We start from the raw sequence: 22739 nt of genomic DNA on the forward strand, positions 1-22739 counted from the left end.
GACCTATTTTTTATATTTTATTTGGAAACAGGGTCTCTTAAGCCAGAGGCTGGCTTCGAACCTGTGTGATCCTCCTGTCTCCGCCTCCCAAGCGTGGGGATTACAAGCGTGTGCCACCATGCCCGGCTTGATCAGGTCCTTTTTATGCTTAACCAGCTCCACTGCTTTGCCCTGGAGGAATTCAATCCTTGCTTCCAGGCCACAGGAAGATCGCCAGGCTCTGGTTTTGAAAACTCTACCACTGAAAACTCTAGAACCTGGGAAGCTGCAATCTGGTGGGCACCAGGCAGCGCGGCACCTGGGACAAACCCGGCACGGCGACATCCTCGCACGCTACCCTCACCTCGCTGCGCCCACCCGTGCCGCACGCCAAAGGAGCAGGCCGGCTTCTTTTAATAAAGTAGAATAATATTTATTTGTTTCATAAAACTTTATTATAATACATGCTGTATTCATGGAAAATCAAGACCTCTGAAGGAATTCAAATTAGATATCAATTACGTTCAGCCTGAGCTGGTCATAGCCTGCCGACGGTTAGACCGAGGCCTTCCGCTCCTTGTAAGTCGCCATCATTTTCTTGATTTCAGCAATCGCTTTTCCTGGATTCAGACCCTGAAGGAGAACAGAATCAGCGCCCAGTGGCCAAGGGGCAGTGGGAAGACCCGGAGGCCCTGGTGGCTCCCTCCGGAGGCCCTGATTGCTCGGTGTCAGGCGAGGCAGGCGCAGGCCAGGTCCCCAACAGCCACAGGGCTCGGCTGCGGCTCCTCCTGGGCTGACCGCTCCCTCCGCAGGAATCCTGCCACGAGTCCTGCTACATCGAATCCCTTCTGGTGTGGCTCGCCCGGCCGGCAAACAAGCCGGGGGCTCAGGCCTGTTCTCTGAGTGCTCAGAGAGAGCAGGGCAGCGCCTCTTCTCAGACCACAGGCCAATGTCAACATTAGCTAGACACCTCGGCCAGGACACCAGCAGCAGCAGCAGCACTTGGGAGGCTGGGACAGGAGGATCACAGGTTAAAGGACAGCCTCAGCAAGTAGTGAGACTCTCATCAATCTAGAGACCTTGTTTCAAAATAAAAACAAAATAGGGCTGGGGGTGTAGCTCAGGGATAGAATGCCCCCGGGTTCAATCCCCAGCACACACACAAAAAAAGAATCTTGAGAGGAAAGATACTACTTGTATTGAATTGATATGGATTCATCTTCAAAATATATTAGGTGAAAAATACGGGAGCGAGACTCAGGACAGGACACCTTCCTTCCTTGGTGTTTCCACCTGCTGTGGCCCACCCGCCCCAGGTCAGAGTTCCTGGACAGAGCCAGGGCGCGAAGGGGCCAGGACCCATGGCACCCCGCTCTCCCAGCAGCCCCACAGCCCGCTGCTGAAACAGCAACCCCCAGGCAAAAGAGCAGGGAACGGCCCAGCCTGGACTTCAGTTCTCAAAGACAAGCTGCAGTGTTCTTCAACGGCCACCCACCTCGCCCAGAGCCCCGGACACTGCGGTGGCCGAGGTGCTCTGCCCACGGGCGGCCTGGGCGGAAAGGGGGAGGCCAGGCGGCCGGAGCTCTGGGTCAGAGAAAAGGTCCACGGGGTGGAGAGGGAGCAGCCGAGCAGCCGGCCCTGTGCTAAGGGCTCCACCTTCCGCCTTGTGGACTCCTGCAGCACTCCTGACTCCCTCGAGGCCCGTGTCCCCTACAAGTAAAGCCTGCGCCTAAGGGGCCCAAGACTCCCGCGCTCCACGCAGACAACAGGCACCCGGGTCCCTTCCACCTCAAGTGAGCGGCCTCTCTGCCCTCGGCCTGCGTGCAAAACGCCGCCTGCCATGCCCCTCTGCAGGTACCTTGGGGCAGGTCCTGGTGCAGTTCATGATGGTGTGGCAGCGGTACAGAGAGAACGGGTCCTGCAGCTTGGCCAGGCGCTCCTCCGTGAAGTCGTCTCTGGAGTCAATCATCCAGCGATAGGCCTGGAAGTGGGGACTGCTTACCGAGCCGTCACGCACCCGGCAGAGCAGCACCGGGAGCGGAGCTGGGAGCCCTCAGCCTGGACGCCGTCTCCCTCCCTTTCATGCTTGTCTGTCTTTCAACAAAGGTTCCCAAGTGCTTTACGGCTCGGCTTGATGACCGTCCTGCGAGCCTGGGATCACACTGCGCTGGGCGCCGCGGGGCCTAATTATATGCCACCAGCTTGCAATCAGCGAGGCCTGGAGCACGTGCCCTTCCTATCCTCCTCTACGGACCCACCGTTGCTGAGTAAGAAGATGGTTTAACAGGCCTGTCTAGATATAGTCGTCTCACTTACTGCTTTGAATCCACACATCCACTCCAGAAGCCGGGTAGCAAACAGATGAGGCACATGACCCTGGGCCTGCTCCAGCAGCATTACTGAGATCCCAGTGCCCAGCCACGCAGACGCTCTGGCACAGGTGCAAGTCTTAGGGCACCTGACTATGCCATCTTTTCTGTGTGTAGCACTGGAGAGTTAGCCCTGGGGCATCCCACCTCTGAACTACTCTCCCAGTCCTTTTAAAGTTTTGTTTTGAGAGAGTCTCACAGCCGGGCGCGGTGGCGCACGCTTGTCATCCCAGTCCTTGGGAGGCTGAGACAGGAGGATCGCAGGTTCACAGACAGTCTCAGCCACTCAGTGAGGCTCTCAGCAACTTAGCAAGAACCTGTTTCCATATAAAATAGGTCTAGGGGAGTAGCCCAGAGACAGAGTGCTCCTGGGTTCCGTTCCCAGAGAGACTAAGTTCTCAGGGGTGTTCTAGAATCTATGACCTCGGGCATCAGCCTCCCAAGTGCTGGGACTCCAGGCACGCGCACTGCGCTGCTGACCGTCCACAGTGGGATCCACGCTGCTCTTGGACTCACATGACCTCACAACTCTTCTCATGGAGAAACGAGAAATGTGAAGTTGTCTTTTTTTTATTCTGGTACTGGAGAGATCTCTACCACTGGGCTATATCCCCAGCCCTTTGTATTTTTATTTCAAGACAGGAGGATTACAGGTTTGAGACCAGCCTTGGCAATTTGGCCAGCAAGTTAGAGAGATGGTTCAAAATAAAAAATAAAAAGGGCTGGGGGTATAGCTCAGAGGCAGAAGGCCCCTAGGTTCAATCCCCATACAGAAGACAGGCAAAGAGGGAAGAAGGGAGGAATGGATGGGTGGCGAGCAGGTGGGCTGGGGTGCACCTCAGCGGTAGCACACCCCGGTTTCAACCCCCAGTGAGAAGGGTGGGAAAGACTATGAAAAGCACCGACCACAAATCTAAAACATGTAAGTGAACCAGGTATGGTGGCGCACGCTTGTCATCCTGGTACCTGGGAGGCTGAGACAGGAGGATCACAGGTTTGCAGCCAGCCTCAGCTACTTAGTGAGATCCTGTCTCAAAATAAAGAATAAAAAATAGGGCTGGGGGTGAAGCTTGGAGGTAGAATGCTCCTGGGTTCAATCCCCAGTACCCCCCACCCACACACCAAAAACAACATAAGAATAAAAAATAGAGCTGGACATGGCGGTGCACGCTTCTAATCCCAGCATTCAGGAGGCTGAGACTGGAGGATGTTTGTGGCCAGCCTCAGCTACTTAGTGAGGCCCTCTGCAACTTAATGAGACCCTGTTTCAAAATAAAGAATAAAAAAATAGGGCAGGGGATGTAGCTTGGAGGTTGAATGCCCCTGGATTCCATCCCTAGACCTGAAAAAAAAAAAAAGGCTGGGGGTGTAGCTCGAAGGTAGAATGAACCTGGGTCCATCCTCAGTACCGGAAAAAAAAAAAAAAAAAAAAAAAAGTTCAAGTTTTCTTGGAACCAAGACAACAACTTTCTTTGCATCTTTGCAGTGACTGGCGTGTATGTTGAGAGGCAAGGACAACCACACCACAGTCTCTGAGCAGCCCTAGCCTCAGGCTTTGCCCTGCCGGGATAGGGTTTCCCACCTTACAGCCCAGCTTCCCTCCCTCTCCCGCACCTGCAGTTCTCTGAACCTGCAGCAGGCGGTGGGGCCTGTGAGGGCAGGCAAGTGCAGGATGCCAGCCAGAAGGCACCCCGCCCTGGTGACCTTGAGCACCCTGCAGCAGGGGCTGGCTCAGTGAAGTCCCAGACTGCCTAGAGCTTAGTGAATGCAAAGCAACCAGCTGCCCTGCTGTGCTGAGCACCAGGGAAGGACCCTGCCCTTCAGAGGGCTGGCCTGCAGCCATCTACTGTCCCCGTGGACGCCTGCATGCTCGTGCCTCGGTTCCCGCCTCACCTGCATGAGGACTGCGGGCCCCAAGTACTTGTCTCCGTTCCACCAGTAGCTGGGGCAGCTGGTGCTGCAGCAGGCGCAGAGGATGCACTCGTACAGCCCGTCCTGGGGGGGAGAGGGGTCAGGGGCCGGCAGGAAGATGAGCGTCTTCACCTGACAGCATGATGCTGGGGTCGGGGCACAAGTGCCCACTGCCAGCCTCCTCTGCCAAGCCAAGGTGTTCACAGACATTTATGAGATTACAAAGATGGCCTCAAATATAAGTACAAATGTTGCTGGGTTAGAGACTAGGAGTCTTAAGTCTGACTATAAGGCAGTTACCCTTTAATAAACAGTAATCCCTCACTATCTTAAAAAAGAAAAAGAGCCGGGCGTGGTGGCGCACGCTTATAATCCCCGCGTTTGGGAGGCAGAGACAGGAGGATCACACAGGTTTGAAGCCAGCTGCGCTGGCTTAAGAGACCCTGTTTCCAAATAAAAAAGTATAAAAATAGGTCTGGAAGTGTAGCCTGGAGGTAGAAGGGCTTCCAGAAACCCCAGTACCAACAACAACAAAAAAAACCAGAAAAAATAAAAAAAGAAAAAGAAATCACCAAAGCTATGATAAAATCACCACTTAGCATGCAGTAAGAGCAGAGAAGTTAAGAGGCCCCCGGCAGACCCCAGCCCCTGCCCTTGGCGGGCAGAACCAGGTTTCTAGGGAGCGCACTCTCCTGAGTAACAGCCAGTGCTGACCGTGCTTGCTGGCTGTGCTCACGCCCTGGGCCGCTGACGGCAGCCTGAGGGCAGCACCAGCAGCCTGGCCGGCTGCTCAGGAGGAGGCCAGCCCAACAGGCAGGTGCCAGGCGCAGCAGAGCGGGACGTGCCCGGCAGCTGCCCTGTGAGCCCTGCTCTCCTACACCTGCCGTTCCAACTCAGTCTGCCCAGCTAATCCTAACAAACCAGAATTCTGAGTTTGGAAAGAGGAACCAGAATGAGATTAAAAGCAGCAAGCCGGGCGTGGTGGGCACGCTTGTAATCCCCGCTTGGGAGGCGGAGACAGGAGGATCGTGTAGGTTCGAAGCCAGCCGCGCTAGCTTAAGAGACCCTGTTTCCAAATAAAAAATATAAAATAGGTCTGGGAGTATAGCCCGGAGGAAGAAGGGTTCCATCCCCAGTACCACCACCGGGGGGAAAAAAAAAAATAGGAGCAGAGAAGAGACTGAAAGCCTGGCGATGAAGCCTCCACTGTGATGTGCTAGTGAGAAGGCCGCGGCCTCCCACACGCCAGCCACCGAAGGCGTGGCGCTCGGAAAGAACAGCAAGCCTTGGGGCCTGAACACTTTGCTTCCACCTGTAAAACGGGGTGGGAGTGACACCGGAAAAGGCTGACACGTGCGACCTACTCTATGCGGTGCGAAGTCAGCTCGGCTTAACTGTCAACTTCTAAAGGCCTGGCGATTAGCCACACCGGGTCCTTCTGAAACAGGACGTGTGGCAACATGGCGCCAGCCCGCACCGCTAGGCAGGGCCCACGGTGGGCCTGCTGCTGACAGGGGGCGTCCAACCCTCGGGCCAGGTGCTCAAGTTCCTTTCCAGAACACACTAAGCCAGAGGTTCCCTTATTTGGTTCCACCAAACAAGGTCCCAGAAATGAAATCTTTTCTGGGAAAAAAAGATTTTCACACACACAAAAAATTACTCAGCACTCCCTGGAAGTCCATCTTCTTTATGTGAATAAACGGGAAGCTGTGTTCGTCTATGCACCCACATTTCACTCGGGTGCCCCAGGGGTGGTGCCGCCCGCTTTGGGATGGTCCGCATCAGTCCCGCTGCTCCCCCCGCCACGCCCCCGGCAGACGTCTCAACCCTCCCTCAAACCAAGACAATCAGGAGGAAGTAATGACCAGCTTCTCACGGTCTTCTATGGACTGCAGGTACTGCTGCTTGCCTTCCTGGGACTCATCCTTCTTCTTCAAATAGGGCTCAATGGATTTGTACTGTGCGTAGAAGTTGCTCAAGTCCTGAGGTTAAAGGGGAGAAGGAAAGGGTGAGATTGTGCCACACCTCAGCTTCCCACTTGCCCTGTTTCTTAGAAGCCGCCGGCCGCTTTTCTACCCTGTGACAGCAGAAGCCAGGCTCTCCCTGGACCTGAACACGTGCACAGATCACACGGGGAGGAACAGCCCGTTATGGGTCTGAAGCGGCCCGCAGGCTCGCGTGCTGGCGCTTGGTCCCCAGCGCCGCAGTGTCGAGCGGGCCTTGGGGCAGGGTCTGGATCGTGGGGCTCCGCGCTCCTCAGGGGACTGGCAGCTGAGGGCGCTGTGGGAGGTGTGGGGACGCAGGCCACTGGGGACGTGCCCCCGACGGCTCTGTCTTGGCCCCGGCTCGGTCTTCTCCCTCTCTGAGGTGAGCGGCTCTCCTCTGCCACAGCTTTTCACCACGAGGTGTCTTATCTCAAGCCAAAGCAACGGCTGAAACCTCTGGAAGTGCGAGCCAGGGTAAATCCCTCTTCCTTCAAGTTGTGCCTCCCAGGTGTTTGGTCAAAGCGATAAAAAGCAAACTAATACCTGCACAGCGCTGAGCAAAACCTCTCCCTCCCCCTCCGGGAAGCGGCTCCGGCCAGTCTTCCTCCTCGCCCGTCCCCTCAGGTGGCCCCTGGCGGGAGGGGCGCGCGCAGTGACGCCCATGAAAGCTGCTGCTGTCCCCTGGTAGCTTCCACACGTATTCTTTGTAGTTATGGCCAAATTCTTCATTTCTGGGACCTCTGCCCTGTTATTCCCAAACAGTCCTCACCAAATGAGCTGCTGGAGGATTCTAGGTGCCGCCATTCAAACCCTTAGTGAAACCCAGAGAGGCCACACTGTCTCGGACCTGGGGGTGTCCCAATTCTCTCGGCGGCGCTGTGGCCCCCTCCCTCTCAGGGCGACAGCCCACCCAACTGCCTAGAGAAAGAGCTTACGTACTCAAAGCAGTCTGCTCAGAAGGCTGCCCGCGCCCACAGCCGCACACCACCCTCTGCAAACGCCAGGAGAGGCAGCACTCACGGGGACGAGGTCCTTTATCACATACATATGCGGGAGGGGGTAGATCTTCGAGACTTTGTGCAGGTCGGTGTCGATCCTCCGGGTACACGCCAGCGTGTTGCCTCCGTTGATGTTCATTGCGCAAGAGCCACAGATGCCTGAGGGCGAGACCGGCGAGGCGCCCTGACCTGAGCTCAGCTTGGCTCTGCTCCGGCTCCTTTCTCCTGGGCTGCGCTGCCTTACCACCAGGAGCCGCACGGACCTGAACTATTCCCATCACCTTTTCTCCCTTTCTTCTTTCTTTCTGCTTAGAATGTAGATGTAATGGCTGGAGCTCCCCAAACCATTTTGTGATCATGAGGAAACCTAACATCAGAAGCTATTTGCTAAGGACAACTCTGCAGAAGGTGTGTGGCGTCCCCACATCAATTTTAGCTCCATGTTATAGTCATGGTTTTGTTTGTTTCGGTGCTGGGGATGGAATCTGGGGTCTTGTGCATGCTAGGTAAGTGTTTCAGCACTGAGCTACATCCTAGCCCAAGATAATATATATATATTGGTCCTGGGGACTGAACCTGGGGTATTTTACCTGCAAGCTATACCCCTAGCTCAATTTTATTTTGAAACAGGGCCTCAAGTTGCTGAGGTTGGCTTTGAGCCTGCGATCCTCCTGTCTCAGCCTCCCAAGTCCTGGGATTGCAGGCATGTGCCGCCATGTCTGGTTGACTCCAGGCTATTAATGCACTGTGTGTCTTGCACAAGTCTCTTTACCTCCCTGAGCCTCAGTTTCCTGGAGGGAAAACAGCAACAACACCCACGTACCGCATTTAACAGCACAGGAGCGAGCCTGGCTCACAGCCTGGCACCGTGCCCTCAGGCCAATTTGTCTTTGTGGTACTGTGTGTGATTTATCCTCTACTTGAGGACCACTGGGATTTTCTTTAGTTCAATGTGATGTTTATTTAAATTCATAGGAAAAAACCAAACAAACCAACCCATGTGTATACCTGTTACACCACCACTAGTGACTGCATTTCCCCAATATGGAGGCCAGCGCCCTGCTATTAAAGTAGGAGGTGCTGGTTTTCAGTATCTCAGCAGCTCACGTGGCGCCAGCAGCACAAGTCAGCACACTGCGGGCGCCGTTCGCACCATTCCAACACACACGCGAGGCTGGGCCAAGAGGAGGCCCTGGTGTGTGTGGGCATCGGCTGGAGCCCCCTCCGTGCTGGGCACCGAGCACCGAGCACCGAGCTCGGCAGTGGGTGTGGCAGTGAGCACCAGCGGCAGGGATGCCAGGCGCGGTAACCACGTGGCAGGAAGTTCCTGAGGGAGAGCAGACGCAGGAACCGGGACCTGCACCACGGTTCAAATTTCAGACACATTTATGCAAAGCAAGCAAGCGTGACACGTGGCGAGGTCACCTGGCAGGGCTGCAGCTGCTCTGCAGGACGGCCCCGGCTGCCACGCTGGGCTCCAGGAGAGGAATGCTTACCTTCTCTGCACGATCTTCGAAAGGTCAAGGTGGAGTCCATCTCATTCTTAATCTTGATTAATGCATCCAATACCATGGGACCACATCTGACAAAGAAAAAACTCAAGTCATATTGATGAAAGTTCAACCTCTATCCACACAATCTGTGACACCTGGATCTATCATCCATTTGGCCTTCTCAGATCACAGACCCTTCCCTCCCTTCCTCCCTTTCTCTTCTTTCTTTTGAATGCTGGGGGTTGAACCCGGGGATATTTTGCCTTTGAGCTATACCCCCAGCCATATATATTTTTTTTTAATTTGGAAACAGAGTCTCACCAAGTTGAGGGGAGGGCTACACTAAATAGCTGAGGTTGGCTGTGAACCTGTGATCCTCCTGTCTCAGCCTCCCAAGTACTAGGATTATAAACGTGTGCCACTACACCCAACTTCATGGAACTTTTTCTATAGTTTTATTTTTTATATTCTTACAAAGTTTAAATAGTGCACAGTTCATTTATTTATTTATTTATTTTTGGTGGTACTGGAGTTCCTGGAAGCCCTTCTACCTCCGGGCTACACTCCCAGACCTATTTTTTTAATATACTTTTTATTTGGAAACAGGGTCTCTTACGCCAGTGCGGCTGGCTTGGAACCTGCACGATCCTGCCTCCGCCTCCCCAGCGCGGGGATGACAAGCGTGGCCGCCACGCCCGGTAAGTGGTGCAGAAAATCAGAGGACAAGGGCCATTCACAGCACTGAGAGCCACGCCTGAGCGGCCCAGCGCATGTCCACAGGATCTGCACCAATAGCCTCATTTTCTGTTGATATTGGGTTTTCTTTCTTTCTTTTTGGAACTAGGGATTGAACACAGGGGCATTCTACCTCTGAGCTGCACCTCCAGTCCTTTAAAAACAATTTTTTTGGGAACAGGGTCTCACTGAATTGCTGAGGCTAACCTCAACCTATGACGCTCCTGTCTCAACTTCTCAAGTACTGGGGTCGTGGTCTGCACCACAGGCCTGCCTTCTTATTTTTGATTAGTCTTCCTAAGAGTTAACAAATTTTGATGTTCTCATGAAATTTCGTCTGGCTTTGTGTGTGGCGCTGGAGAGCAAGCCCAGGGCCTCGTGCGCCAGGCCAGTGCTCTACGCAGCTGTATCTTCAGCCCCCACTTGTTTTCTTTTCCTTTTGGGTGCTAGGGATTGAACCTAGGGGCATTCTACCTCTGAGCTATACCCCCAGCCCCATTTTCTTTATTAGTTTGAAACAGGCTCTCACTAAGTTACAAAGGGCCTAAGCAGCTGAGGCTGGCCTTTATCTTGCGCTACTCCTGTCCCAGCCTCCAGGACTGGGATTTCCAGCGTGTGCCATTGTGCCTGGCTCCACTGTTTTCTTTACTCTGTTCCCTCTTCCACTGATGGTTGTTTTAACTATGTTTTTTTCTTTTACTTATGTTTTAATTTAAAACTTTTAAATTATGTTTTATTCATGTGTTTTATTTTTTGTATTGGGGTGCTGAACCCAGGGGGTGTTCTTTGAAACGGGGGCTCACTAAGTTGCTGAGGCTGGCCTTGAACCTGCGATCCTCCTGGTTCTGCCTCCCAAGTACTGGGATTACAGGCCTGCACCACCATGCCTGGCTGCCCCAGCCCTAATTCATTTTTTATTTTGAAATGGAGTCTAAGTTGCTGAAGGCCTCACTAAGTTGTTGAAGCTGGCCTCAAACCTGTAATCCTGTCTCAGCCTCCCGCTGGGATTACAAGCATGAGCCACCATGCTCAGCTACAATTAGCAATTTTAGGCTGTATGCTGCACCGTGTGATTAGGGGCTGAAACAAATATGGATTGCAAATATATCAAAGTCAACCACTAAGCCAAGCATGGGAAGAAGGGCTGGGGAGGGAGTGAGGTGGGGACTGGGTGGGGGCTGACTGGGTGATGTGTGCATGTATGTCTACACAAGTTTTTTACCCCATTATGATGTATGAACACAGTGCACCAATAAAAAAAATTAAAAAAACAAATATGGGTTGCATCACGTTTTTCTGAAGGGTGCTATTTATTTATTTATTTATTTTTTTTGGTTTTTGTTTTAGCTAACAATTGATATGGCTAAACTCAAGATCTTGGTGAAGAGGATTTGGGGCCCCTTCTTTGTGGTCCTCGTCTTTTCAGGATTTCTCGTTTTCTGGCTGTTGCAGCCACCTGTGAGCCCTGGCTGTTCCAGCTAGTGAGTCGGGTTTTCCACGTAAGGGTCAGTCCGTACACTCCCCACACCACACCGGCTGGAGCTGCCCTCGGGCAAAACCCCATTCTGGCCTTCCCTCTCCCCACCATCAACACCCTGCCAGGGTCTGCACACGCTGGCCACGCCCCAGAGCGCTGGGGTGGTTAGATGTTTCTTATAGTTTCTCTAGTTCATAAGTATTATTTAGGGTGGTTAGTTTGATGAGAGATACTGCATATTACTAGAAGTGAAGCCACATAATTTCAAAGATTTTTCCTCCCAGTTTTTTTTTTTTTTCCTGTACTGGGGATGGAAGCCAAGGGTAGTCTACCTCTGAGCTACACTCCCAGTCCTATTTTTAGTCTTTCATTTTATTTTAGTCATTTTTTTCCCCTTGGTGGTACTGCGGTTCCTGGAAACTCTTCTACCTCTGGGTCACACTCCCAGACCTATTTTATTAAATATACTTTTTATTTGGAAACAGGGTCTCATAAGCGAACCTGTGCAATGCTCCTGTCTCAGCCTCCCAAGCGCGGGGATCACAAGTGTGCGCCACCACGCCCGGCTTATTTTAGTCTTATATTTTTTGAAACAGGGTCTCACTGAGTTGCAGAGGGCCTAAGTAGCTGAGGCTGTCCGTGTGTACCACTATGCCCGGCCTTCCAGTTTTAGCACATGCTTTAAGTTTGACTTGTGATGTTTTTTATTTATTTATTTATTTATTTATTTATTTATTTATTTATTTATTTATTTTATTGGTGCACTGTATTCATACATCATAGTGGGATACAAACTTTTGTAGACATACATGCACACATCGCCCAGTCAGCCCCCACCCGATCTCCACCCCATTCTCTCCCCATCCCTCCCTCCCATGCTTGGCTTAGTGGTTGACATCTAGTATTATAGCAATTTATCCAAAATTAAAAATGATAATCTCACAGAACAGTTTCATTTGTCTGATACCAAGCTTTTGATGACTTAAAGATAACATTTCAATATTTCTTTTTACTTTCTTTCTTACCAGAGAATATTTTTTTTCTATTTTTTTAGGTGAAACTATCATATATTTATATATTTATTTTTCAGGAAAAAAAATCTATCCTAATATGGAATATGGACTCTAGATACCCAAAACTATCTTGAAAAAGAACAAAGCTAGAAGATATATATTTTCTGATTTCAAACCATATAAAGCTACAATAATTGAAACAGTGTAGTACTGTTCTAAAGGCAGATATATAAACCATTGGAGTTAAATAAAAGCCTAGAGCTAAATTCTTCCCTATATTGTCAAGTTATTTTTGACAAGGTTTCCACGAACATTTGGTGGTAGAAATAATAATCTTTTAACTAAATATTGTTGAGAAATAATACTTACATGGAAAAGAATAAAATTGGACCCTTACCTAATCCCATATACAAATATTAACTCAAAATAGATAAAAGACCTAAATATAAATCTTAAGACTATAAACTTTTAGAAGAAAATCTGGGTCATAAAACCTCACAACACTGAAATTGGCAGTGATTTCTTGGATATGATTTCAATGGCACAGGCAACAGAAGAGTATATAAACTCCCTAAAAAAAAAAAATTGTATATCCAAAGACAATGTAAACAGAGTTAAAAGTTACTAATAGAATGGGATAAAATATTTCCAAATGCTATATCTGAAGGTATATTAATATTCCAACTAGAAATCCTAAAAATTAACAATAAAGGCAAACAATACCATTTAGAGATAGGTAAAAGACTAACAAATAATGAATCTCCACAGATAACCAATCTTAGTTGTCTGTTGGATGGAAAATCTTGTTTGTCTGGTTCTGGTGTGTGTTACCTATTTCTTCTTTGTAGTTAATCTCTTTGGGTATTTTCTCCAGTGCTGGTTTTGAGGACATATATTCCTTCAGTTTCTGTTTGTCATGGAAGCTTCTTATTTCTCCATCTAATTTGATAGAAAGTTTTGCTGGGTAGGAAATTTTTGGCTGGAAGTTGTTTTCTTTCAGAGTTTGGAATATGTTACTCCAAGCCCTTCTGGCTCTCATGACTTGGTTTGGGAAGTCTGGAGTGATTCTAATTGGTTTGCCTCTGAATGTCACTTGGCCCTTTGTTTTTGTTGCCTTTAAGATTCTCTGCTTGGCTTCCACAGTGGTCATTTTGACAATTATGTGGCGTGGGGATCCTCTTCTCCGATCCTGTCTAAAGGGAGTTCTATAAGTTTCCTGGACCTGTGTATCAACCTCTTGCTCTATGTTTGGAAAATTTTCTGCTATTACTTCCTTGAAGAGATTGTTGATCCCTTTGGTTTCACTTTCTATTCCCTCCTCTATTCCAATTATTCTTAGGTTACCTCTCTTAAAATGGGCCCATATTTCTTCAATGTCAGATTCCTGCTGTTGGATATTTTTTTCTAGATTAGAAACTATGCGTTCATTTTTGGAATGATCATCTTCTAAGAGTGAGATTCTGTTCTCCATGTGGTCTAATGGGTTGTTTGTGCTTTGAATTGAGGCCTTTACTTCATTAATTGCATCCTTTATCTCTTTTTTGGCTCTCTCTGAGTTCTTTTCGAAGCACCTCTATTATTTCTACAGTTATTTTCCTGATTTGATCTTCTAGAAATCTCTGATTTTCTGTTTTATCGGGTTCTGTTGTTGTGGGGTTGTGGGCATTCATTGCTCCAGTATCATTCCTCTTTCCCATGATTTCGGAAGTTTGCGCCTTCTCTGGGTTCTTCCCTTGGGTCACTATGACTTCACTTAAGGTGTTCTGGATCTCGAGTCAGTAGTATCTCAGACCCCACTACTCCTTTACTGGGTTGTATCACAGAGTCTCCGACCCAGGGAGTCGATAGAGGCTGCTTTAGACTGTGGGGGGTGCCAGGTTGCACGTTCTCCTATGGTGTGATATCTCTGCCACCGCCCCTCCCCCACTGGGTCAAGTCCCAGGGAGTACAGTACTGGGATTTCTCCTCTGTAGCCCGCAATTTGACTCACTGTTCTTGAGTACGCAGATGTAGCTGTACTGGACTCGGTGAATTTGCTGCTGCTGCCGCCGGTGGCAATATGGCGTCGCTGCTACGCCTTCGGCTGTGAGGCTGGCGTATTTCTTCTTGGTTTTGAATTCCACTCTGAATCCCTGCAGCGTGTGCTGAGCTCAGCCACTGGGAGCTTTAGATTTTACCTGCGGCGAGAAATCCCGCCTGGCTGTTCCGCAGTGGCTCACCTTGGCTTGCTGTAGCCGTCCGGTGAACTCGCCGCTGCCGCCGGCAGTATGGCTCTGCTGCTGCGTCCTCGGGCGTGAGGCCGGTGTATCTCCTCTGTGGCTCTGAGCTCTGTTCTCAGTCCGCTTTCTCACTGGAGCCTGGTGATTTTTTTGTTTCTCTGGTGATGGTGTTTTCTGGCTATGAAATGCGCTGATTTTGTGGTAATGGAGATTGGTTGTTAGCGGGGCTCTTAAGCCCCGCTTTTCTTGGTCGCCATCTTCCCGGAAGTCGATGTTTTTTATTTTCCAAAGATGTGGCAACATTTTTACTTGATCAAAGAGTTATTTATTTATTTTCAGTACTGGGGATGGAACTCAGGGGCATTCTACCTCCAAGCTGCACCTCCAGCCTTATTTTTTTATTCTTTATTTTGAAACAGGGTCTCACTGAGTTGCAAAGCACCCCACTAAGTAGCTGAGGCTGTTCTTGAACCAGGATCCTCCTGTCTTGGCTTCCTGAATGCTGGGCTTACAAGCGTGTGCACCTCGGCTGGCTCCCGTATGTTGTTTTAAGCCGCCAAGTTTGTGGCAGTTTCCTCTAACAACAATAGAAAACTAACAAGGGGCCCAGGTGATTTTTAATATTTTCTTTCTTTTCTTGAACCCAGGGGTGCTCCCCCACTGAGCTATATCCCAACCCCTTTATACATTTTTGGGCAGGGTCTCCCAAGTTGCTGAGGCTGGCCTTGAACTTGCAATCCTGCTGCATCAGCCCTCCGAGTTGCTGGGGTTACAGGTGTGTGCCACTGTGCCCAGCTCACTCTAATATTCTAACCACAGTCTACCATCATTCCAGCCAAGTTTCTGGCGTTTCTCATTATTATAGAATACCGAGGCCCAGACACGTGAACTGTAATCAAAGCATAAAATTGGTAATACGATGAATGACCTCAAATTACACCAGGATTTCTAGAAATCTGTCACACCTTAATTGGGGGAGAGAAGGAGTTTTGTAAAGGTTGTTTTTCTTGGTGTTTATCTTTCTGAATCAGGAACCTACTTAACCCTGCCCCCCAAGCCAAGTGCGGGGACTCAGAGCTAAGGCTTCACACTTGCCAGGCAAGCATCCTACCACTGCGCAGGATCCCAGGCCACCCATTCTAAAAACAGATGACAGAACTGGGCTTAGAGGCTCACAAACTTAGGAAGATCTCAGGTTCAGGGCCAGCCTCAGCTACTTAGTTTCAAACTTGGAGGAAGAATGGCCCTGGGATCAATCCCCAGTGTGTGCTCGCAGGCGCGTGTGCGCACATGCCCCCCCCCCCCCAAAACAGATGACAGATTCCAGAGGCATTAAATAATCTCAGGTTCTAAGCCTCCCATGATGTGCGAAGCATGCTCCTGAACCAATCGACAGCGCCCTTTCAGGCTGGGGTAAAGTGTGTGCGTAGCAGGCACAAGCCCCGAGCTCAATGCCCAGCATCACGGGAAACAGACAGGAGAACTCCCCGTGTCCTTCCTCAGACATGCGGCTGCAGATACTCACTTATTCAGATCGATCTCGTAAGTCTGCATTCGAGGTTTATCTCCAGTCTTGTCTGGATCCCACCGGTAGATGGCAAATTTCTTGATCCGAGGAGCTGTGGCTGCAGCTGTCTGGGCTCCTCGGCAGGCCTAAACATTTAAAAAGTTCATAAAGAAAAATAGTATTAAAAATGCAAGATAATTCCTATTCAGCTGGTCCAATAAACTATAATGCTGGATATAAACCCATGCATTCCTCATACACAGCCCTCTTGAGACAGGCACAGTCATCCGATATCCAAAAAATATTAAGCGCCTATGACATGTCAGACATGGTGCACAGTCATCCGATATCCAAAAAATATTAAGCGCCTATGACATGTCAGACATGGTGCCAGGGGCTGGTGATACAGCACCTATTGAAACAGACAAAACCACTGGGTGCAGTTGCACATGCCTGGAACTCCAGCTACTTGGAAGGCGGAGGCAGGGGGATCATAAATTTGAGACTATGCCGGGCGTGGTGGCGCATGCTTGTAATCCCAGCATTCGGGAGGCTGAGACCTGGAGGATCACAGTTCGCGGACAGCTTCAGCTACTCAGTGAGGCCCTCTGCAACTCAGTGAGACCCGGTTTCAAAATAAAGACTAAAAAATAGGGCAGGGGGTATAGCTCGGAGGTCAAATCCCCCTGGGTTCCATCCCCAGAATCGCAGGGAAAAAAATTTTTTTTTGAGACTAGTGTGGGCGACTTAGTGAGAACCTGCCTCAAAAAAGGGACCGGGAGGCCAGGTGTGGAGGCACTTGCTTACAATTCCAGCATTCAGGAGGTGGAGGCTGGAGGATTGAGGTTTGCAGACAACCTCAGCTACTTAGTGAGGCTCTGTGCAACAACTCAGTGAGACCCTGTTTCAAAAATAAATAATAAAAAATTAGGGCTGGGGATGTCACTCAGAGAGGTAGAATGCCCCTGGGGTGCCATCCCCAGTACCAAAAAGGGGGGGGGGGCTGGGGATGTAGCTCAGAGGCAGAACACCCCTGGGTTCAATCTCCAGTGCCAAAAAAGAAAAAAAATGAAAAGAAAAAAAAAAAAAAAAGAAAAAGAGAGGGGTAACAAAGCTTTTTTCCCCATAGAACTTACTATCTAGTGAACAAGAATGAAGTTAACTATCCCCAATAATGTGTTGAGTGTGGTCTTGATGGGAAAGTGCCGGAGCTCTGGGTGGACAGAGCTGGGACTTGACCATGTAAGTGGCCAGAGCAGCCTCCTTGAGTGCTGCTGAAGCCCGATGTGCGGGATCTGGGAGGAAGGGGTGTTATTCGGGCCCAGGGAGCGGCACTGTGAGGGGCTGCCCGGGAGCACGGTGCAGGGCCAGGAGCTGGGCGAGCACAGCCCAGCGGCACGCAGACGGCTTGAGTGAGGATGGGGAATGGCACATCTGAGGAAGTGAAGGGAGACTTTTAAGCTGAGTTTTCATTTTATCCTATGAGCAACGAGAAGCCAGCAAGACCTTCTAGTCAGGCAGTGACATAATCAAAAATTTTTTTTGAGGAAAAAAATAAACACAAAAAACCCCAAAACCAAAACCCAAACCCATTGGTTATGAATAGAACTGCCATGCAGGATCTGGCTTCTCCAGGTAGAAAGCTACTGCAGTTGGCCAGGCGGCATGATGCAGAACGTAATCTCTGTACTTGGGAGGTTGAGGCAGGAGGATTGTAGGTTTGAGACCAGCCTCAGCAAGTAGTGAGACTCTTCAACCTAGTGAGACCCTATTTCCAAATAAGAAATAAAATCAGACCGGGGGTAGTGGCGGTGGCGCTCACTTGTAATCTCAGCATTCGGGAGGCTGAGACCAGAGGACCGCAGTTAGCCTCAGCTACTCAGTGAGGCCCTCTGCAACTAAGTGGCACTGTTTCAAACTAAAGAATAAAAAATAGGGCAGGGAGTGTAGCTCGGAGGTCAAATACCCCTGGGTTCCATCCCCAGACTTGGGGGAAAAAAAATAAAATAAAATCAGCCTGTGTGTGTGTATTTTACTGTCAAATAACCCAGGGCATCCTGTCTCCTAGCTACACCCCCATCCTTCTTGTATTTTGCAACAGGTCTCACTGGATTGCCGAGCCTGGTCTAGAACCTGCGGTCCTCCCTCAGCCTCCCAGGTGCTGGGATCGAGTGTGCTATATCACACCCAGCCACAGCAGAGTATTTCTGTCCCACAAGGTCAGCACATCCCCGCAACTGGTATGCTCTCTACTGCAGACCTGCCTTTCCACTGAGCTTCACAGCACTGAGACTCAGAGGCTCACACAAGTTATTGTGTATCTGCAGTCTGTTACTGTTTTTTTTTTTTTTTTGGTAGTACTGGGGGCTGAACTCACGGGTGTTCTATCTCTGAGCTCCACCCCCAGCCCTATTTTGTTCTTAGAACAGGAACTTGCTGTAGATATAAATGGGGGTTACCAGTAAATACAGGCAGACAGTATGTACAAAGCCAGTGAAGGATGTGTGAAGAGGCCCAAGGCCTGAGCTCTGTGGAGGTCGGGTGAAGAGCGAGAGGAGCAGGAACAGCCAGAGTGCGGGGACCAGAGGCTGCGGCGTCCCGGGGCTGGGTGCCAAAGGGCTGCGGGGAGGGGGATGCCAGGGAAGAGTGAGTGGCAAGTGCCTCATGGGAAAGCGGCTTGGGAACCGACGCCCAGCACTGGGTTTGACACGGGAAGGTCACTGGGGGCCTGGACGTGAGAGCTTCAGTGATGTCAATACCGACCGACTGGAGGGCAGAATGGGAGGATATGGGTCTCAGACAGTGAGTTGAAACATCTCTTTTTTTTTCAGTACTGGGGATGGAACCCAGGGGTATTCTACCTCCGAGGTATACTCTCAGCCCTATTTTTAAGTCTTTATTTTTATTTTTTTATTTTTTTGTGGTACTGGGGTTCCTGGAAGCCCTTCTACCTCTGGGCTCCACTCCCAGACACCTATTTTGTATTTTTATTTGGAAACAGGGTCTCTTAAGCCAGCGCACGTGCCTGGCTTCGAACCTGTGCGATCCTCCTGTCTCTGCCTCCCAAGCGCGGGGATTACAAGCGTGCGCCATCATGCCCGGCTTTAAGTCTTTATTTTGAAACAGGGTCACACTGAGTTGCAGAGGGCCTCACTAAGTAGCTGAGGCTGTCTGTGAACCACGATCCTCCTGTCTCAGCCTCTCCAATGCTGGGATTACAAGCGTGCACCACCATGCCTGGTTTTAAACATCTCTTTTGAAAAAGTCTCCCAGAAGATGAATAGAGAAACAGGCTGGTAGGTATACGTGTGTACGTGTTTATTAATGACTGGAGAAATCATAGCATGCTTTTGTGCTGAAGATAATGTTCTGATAGAGGACAAACTCGTTATGCAGGGAGGAGGAGACTTGCCGAGGGGCACCACTGAGTGAGTGAGAGAGGGCTGATCGGAGCAGGAAGGCAGCCACGTGTGAGGTGTCCTCCTTGGTTACCTTTCCAGCCATGTAGACTATAAACCCACAAGGAGAGGACTCTGAGAACATTTCCACCTTAATCTGTAAGACTAGTACTCAAGGCAGAATTCTAGGAAATCTTGGATGAGATTAATTTCAAAATCTACAATTTTAGGCAGGTAATGAGCAGCTGGCCCGAAGTAGCCAGTGGAGGCGGGTGGATCCTGGAGCCTTTCCTCTAGGGAAGCTGCTTCAGAGCAGATAACAATGTGAAGTGGGTTTGGGAAATGGAGAGCAGGGAGCAAGGGGTCTGTGTGCAGAGATGCCTGAGTGAAACAGAAGGCGCAGGCTTGGCTTTGAAAGGGGCGAGTGGCATCTGTCCGAATCCAAGTGCTATGACCTACGAACTGCACGTTCCCCAGCAAATTATTTAACCCGACGCGACTTCCTCCTTTGTAAAGGGGAGCGTGTCAGTCTCTTCCTCGTAAGCAGAGGGTCGGGCTCCAAGACAGGCTAGAAAATAAGTTCTGCTTTTCAAGGTTGGCAACATGTTCAGTCTTTTTTATTATCCCAGCTGGCATATAGGCATCCTAAACCCAGCCAGTCCTGGGGGCAATGAAGTGTATAACTGTAAAGAGGGTGTTCTTGCCCCACAGGAGTGCATAGTCTAGATGAAGAGGTAAGGCAGCACAAACAGTTAATATGTTACTGTTAAACACTCACAGACAAGACTGGTCCAGTGGTGTAGACACTAAGCATAAGAGATTCAGATAGCTGGGCATGGTGGCACATGCCAGTAATCCCAGTATCTGGGAGGCTGAGACAGGAGGATTACAGGCTCATGGTCAGCCGGGCCAATTTAGTGAGGCCCTCTACAATTTACTGAGACTAAGTTTCAAAATAAAAAATAAAAGAGGGCTGGGGGGATAGCTCAGAGATAGAACATCCCTGGAACCGATCCTAAGCACTACCAAAAAAAAAAAAAAAAAAAAAAAAAAAAAAAAAAAAAAGCCAGGCATGGTGGCGCACGCTTGTAATCCCAGCATTCAGGAGGCTGAGACCGGAGGATCACGGTTTGCGGACAGCCTCAGCTACTAAGTGAGGCCCTCTGCAACTTAGTGAGAGCCTGTTTCAAAATAAAGAATAAAAAAATAGGGTAGGGGGTGTAGCTCGGAGGTCAAATGCCCCTGGGTCCCATCTCCAGACCCGCAAAAAAAAAAAAAGGGGAGGGGTATTCAGGATCTGAACTTATTACCCAACAGTAACACCTCAAGCACATTAACTAGATTTTTCTCTTTTTGGTGGCACTGGTGATTGAACCCAGGAGTGTTCTACTTCCGACCCATGTCTTTCAGTCCTACTTATTTATTTTTGGTGGTATTAGGGATTGAGATCGGGGCATTCTCTCTCAAGCTATATCTCCAGCCCTTTTTATTCTTTGTTTTCAAACAGTTTCACTGGGTTGCCGAGGGTCTCCCTATATTGTTGAGGCTGTCCACACACCTGCAATACTCCTGTCTCAGCCTTCCAAGTACTGAGATTACAGGTGTGTGATACCACACCCAGTTTTACTTTTTCTTTTGAAACAGGGTCTTGCTAAATTGCTGAGGCTGGCCTCAAACCTGTGAGCCTCCTGTCTCAGCCTCCTAAGTACTGGGATCGCTGGCACGTGCCACCACGCTTAGCTCATTACTGGATTCTAAAGTGGTTTTGTGGGTACAAATGCAGTCATACAGGAAGAGGGGACTATCTTATTTCTGTTGTTCCCAAGGGTGATCTATGAAATCAGCCTTTTCTGCAGTTCACACTTGGAAGAGGGGCCTGAGCTTTATTTTTTGCAGTACTGGGAATGGAACCCAGGGGCATTTTACCTACAAGCTACATTCCCAGCCCGATTTTTTTTTTTGTCTTTATTTTTTATTTTTTTGGTGGTATTGGGGTTCCTGGAAACCCTTCTACCTCCGGGCTACACTCCCAGACCTATTTTTTTAAAAAAATATTTTTATTTGAAAACAGGGTCTCTTAAGCCAGCGAGGCTGGCTTCGAACCTGCGCGATCCTCCTGTCTCCGCCTCCCAAGCGCGGGGATTACAAGCGTGCGCCACCACGCCCGGCTCATGGCTGTGATATTTTGAGCAAGTAAAAAAAAAAAAAAAAAAAAATTTTTTCCCCCTGAGGGACTCAGTTTTCAAATCTTTACAAAGGAAGTAATGGTTCTTGTTTCTCATCTTAGGCTGTTTAAAAGCCCAGAAGAGGAAAACAGACACGAACGGGATCTGCAAATCCACTGGCCCTTTATGTAAGCGGTGGCAATGTCCCTTCCCTTCTAAACGTTCCCATTCAGGATGCGGATGAGAAGTGTGCAGTTCCATGACGATAGCAGGGGTGTGGTAAAACATGCCACTTAGTGATGTAAACACGAACAGCGCCACGCTCTGTACCTATGTCATCCCATGCCAACTCTATGAGGTCAGTCCTGTTACACGCCCTTCTCAGAAAAAATACTAGTGTAACGGTGGGTGACGCTGCTTTAAGGAATTCAGTCTTTGCTGCAGGTCTCCACGGGGAGGGAACTCCATTTTTCTTTTCCCTTGGGAGAGCAGGTGCATTTCCCTGCACAGTTCACCGACCTTTCCCTCTCTGTACCCTGGGGGAGTGACCTTGCTTCCCAGTTCCCATCCCCGCAGCCCGCCGGCCCCCTGTTGCACAGAGGCTGTAGTCTGGTGTGCCAGGAGTCCAAACATTTGATTTGAATTCTGCTTCAACATTCGCCTGCCATGTGACCTTGAAGCAATTCAAGCCTCCTCTTTGAACCTCTTTTCTATTATCTCTAAAAAACCGGCTCCCCCCTGACTCAGACTGTGGGGGGGCCGCAGGATGACGGGCAGGGATGCTCCAACCCAAATCAAAGCACTGCACGGGTGGGAGGAGGCCCTACCCGCCCCGCGCGGCTCTGCCCAGCGCCCCTTCCTCCCGGGGGCCTCCGCTCCAGACAGCCTCCCTCTGTACCTCTCCTGCCCTCCAGGCTCCCCCGACCGGGGCTCACCTGCACGCAGGCTCCGCCAAGGGCCCGGGCCGGGAACCGGCGCCTCAAGGAGACCGCGACCACCGCCGCCATCTTGACTCCTGACGTCAGCCCCACCCCTTAACCCCGAGGACGCGCTCCGCCGGTATCCCGTCGGACACCGCGGCTCCGAGCCGGCGTCCCCCGAGGACCCGCTAACCGCCCAGGAGCCACAGAGTGGGAGGCGGCTTCCGGTTTCCGGCGGGAGGAGGGAAGGCGGAGCAAGCCGAAGTGAGCGTGCGCAGTAGCTGCCAACTCCGCGCATGCCCATTTCCTGCATTCCTGCAATCCCCCCCCACCGTGTTTCTAAGGTAACCTTCCAAGAAGAAGGGGAGGAGTCTGAGAGAGGGGGGGGGAAGGGCGGTCGGAAGGGGTGGAGCTAATACAAATAAGGGGCGGAGCTAAATTTTAAATTCATCCCCTGATATATATATTTTTTCATCCCCTGATATATTTTCCAACCCCAGTACTGGGGTTGGAACTCAGGGGCTTTTCTACCTCCGGTCAATACACCCACACCTATTTTATATTTTATTT

At 50.1% G+C, this 22739-nt stretch overlaps 1 protein-coding gene across 2 annotated transcripts; it reads right to left on the reverse strand.

The window, feature by feature from the left end:
• Positions 1-534: 534 nt before the first annotated feature.
• SDHB (succinate dehydrogenase complex iron sulfur subunit B) lies at positions 535-22256 on the reverse strand (the record flags this gene model as incomplete). 2 transcript variants are annotated; one of them, XM_080690861.1, is made up of 8 exons in its annotated part: positions 535-612; positions 1838-1960; positions 4242-4343; positions 6125-6241; positions 7319-7401; positions 8739-8824; positions 15705-15832; positions 22185-22256. In XM_080690861.1, the coding sequence occupies 8 exons, from the start codon at positions 22254-22256 to the stop codon at positions 535-537; spliced, it is 789 nt and encodes a 262-aa protein (XP_080546987.1). The 2 variants fall into 2 exon arrangements, with proteins under 2 accessions (XP_080546987.1, XP_080546986.1); XM_080690860.1 differs by having other exon boundaries at positions 7265-7401.
• Between the last annotated feature and the right edge of the window lie 483 nt (positions 22257-22739).

Source organism: Muscardinus avellanarius (genome assembly GCF_963383645.1).
Source record: "Muscardinus avellanarius genome assembly, chromosome: 3".
Lineage (NCBI taxonomy): Eukaryota > Metazoa > Chordata > Mammalia > Rodentia > Gliridae > Muscardinus > Muscardinus avellanarius.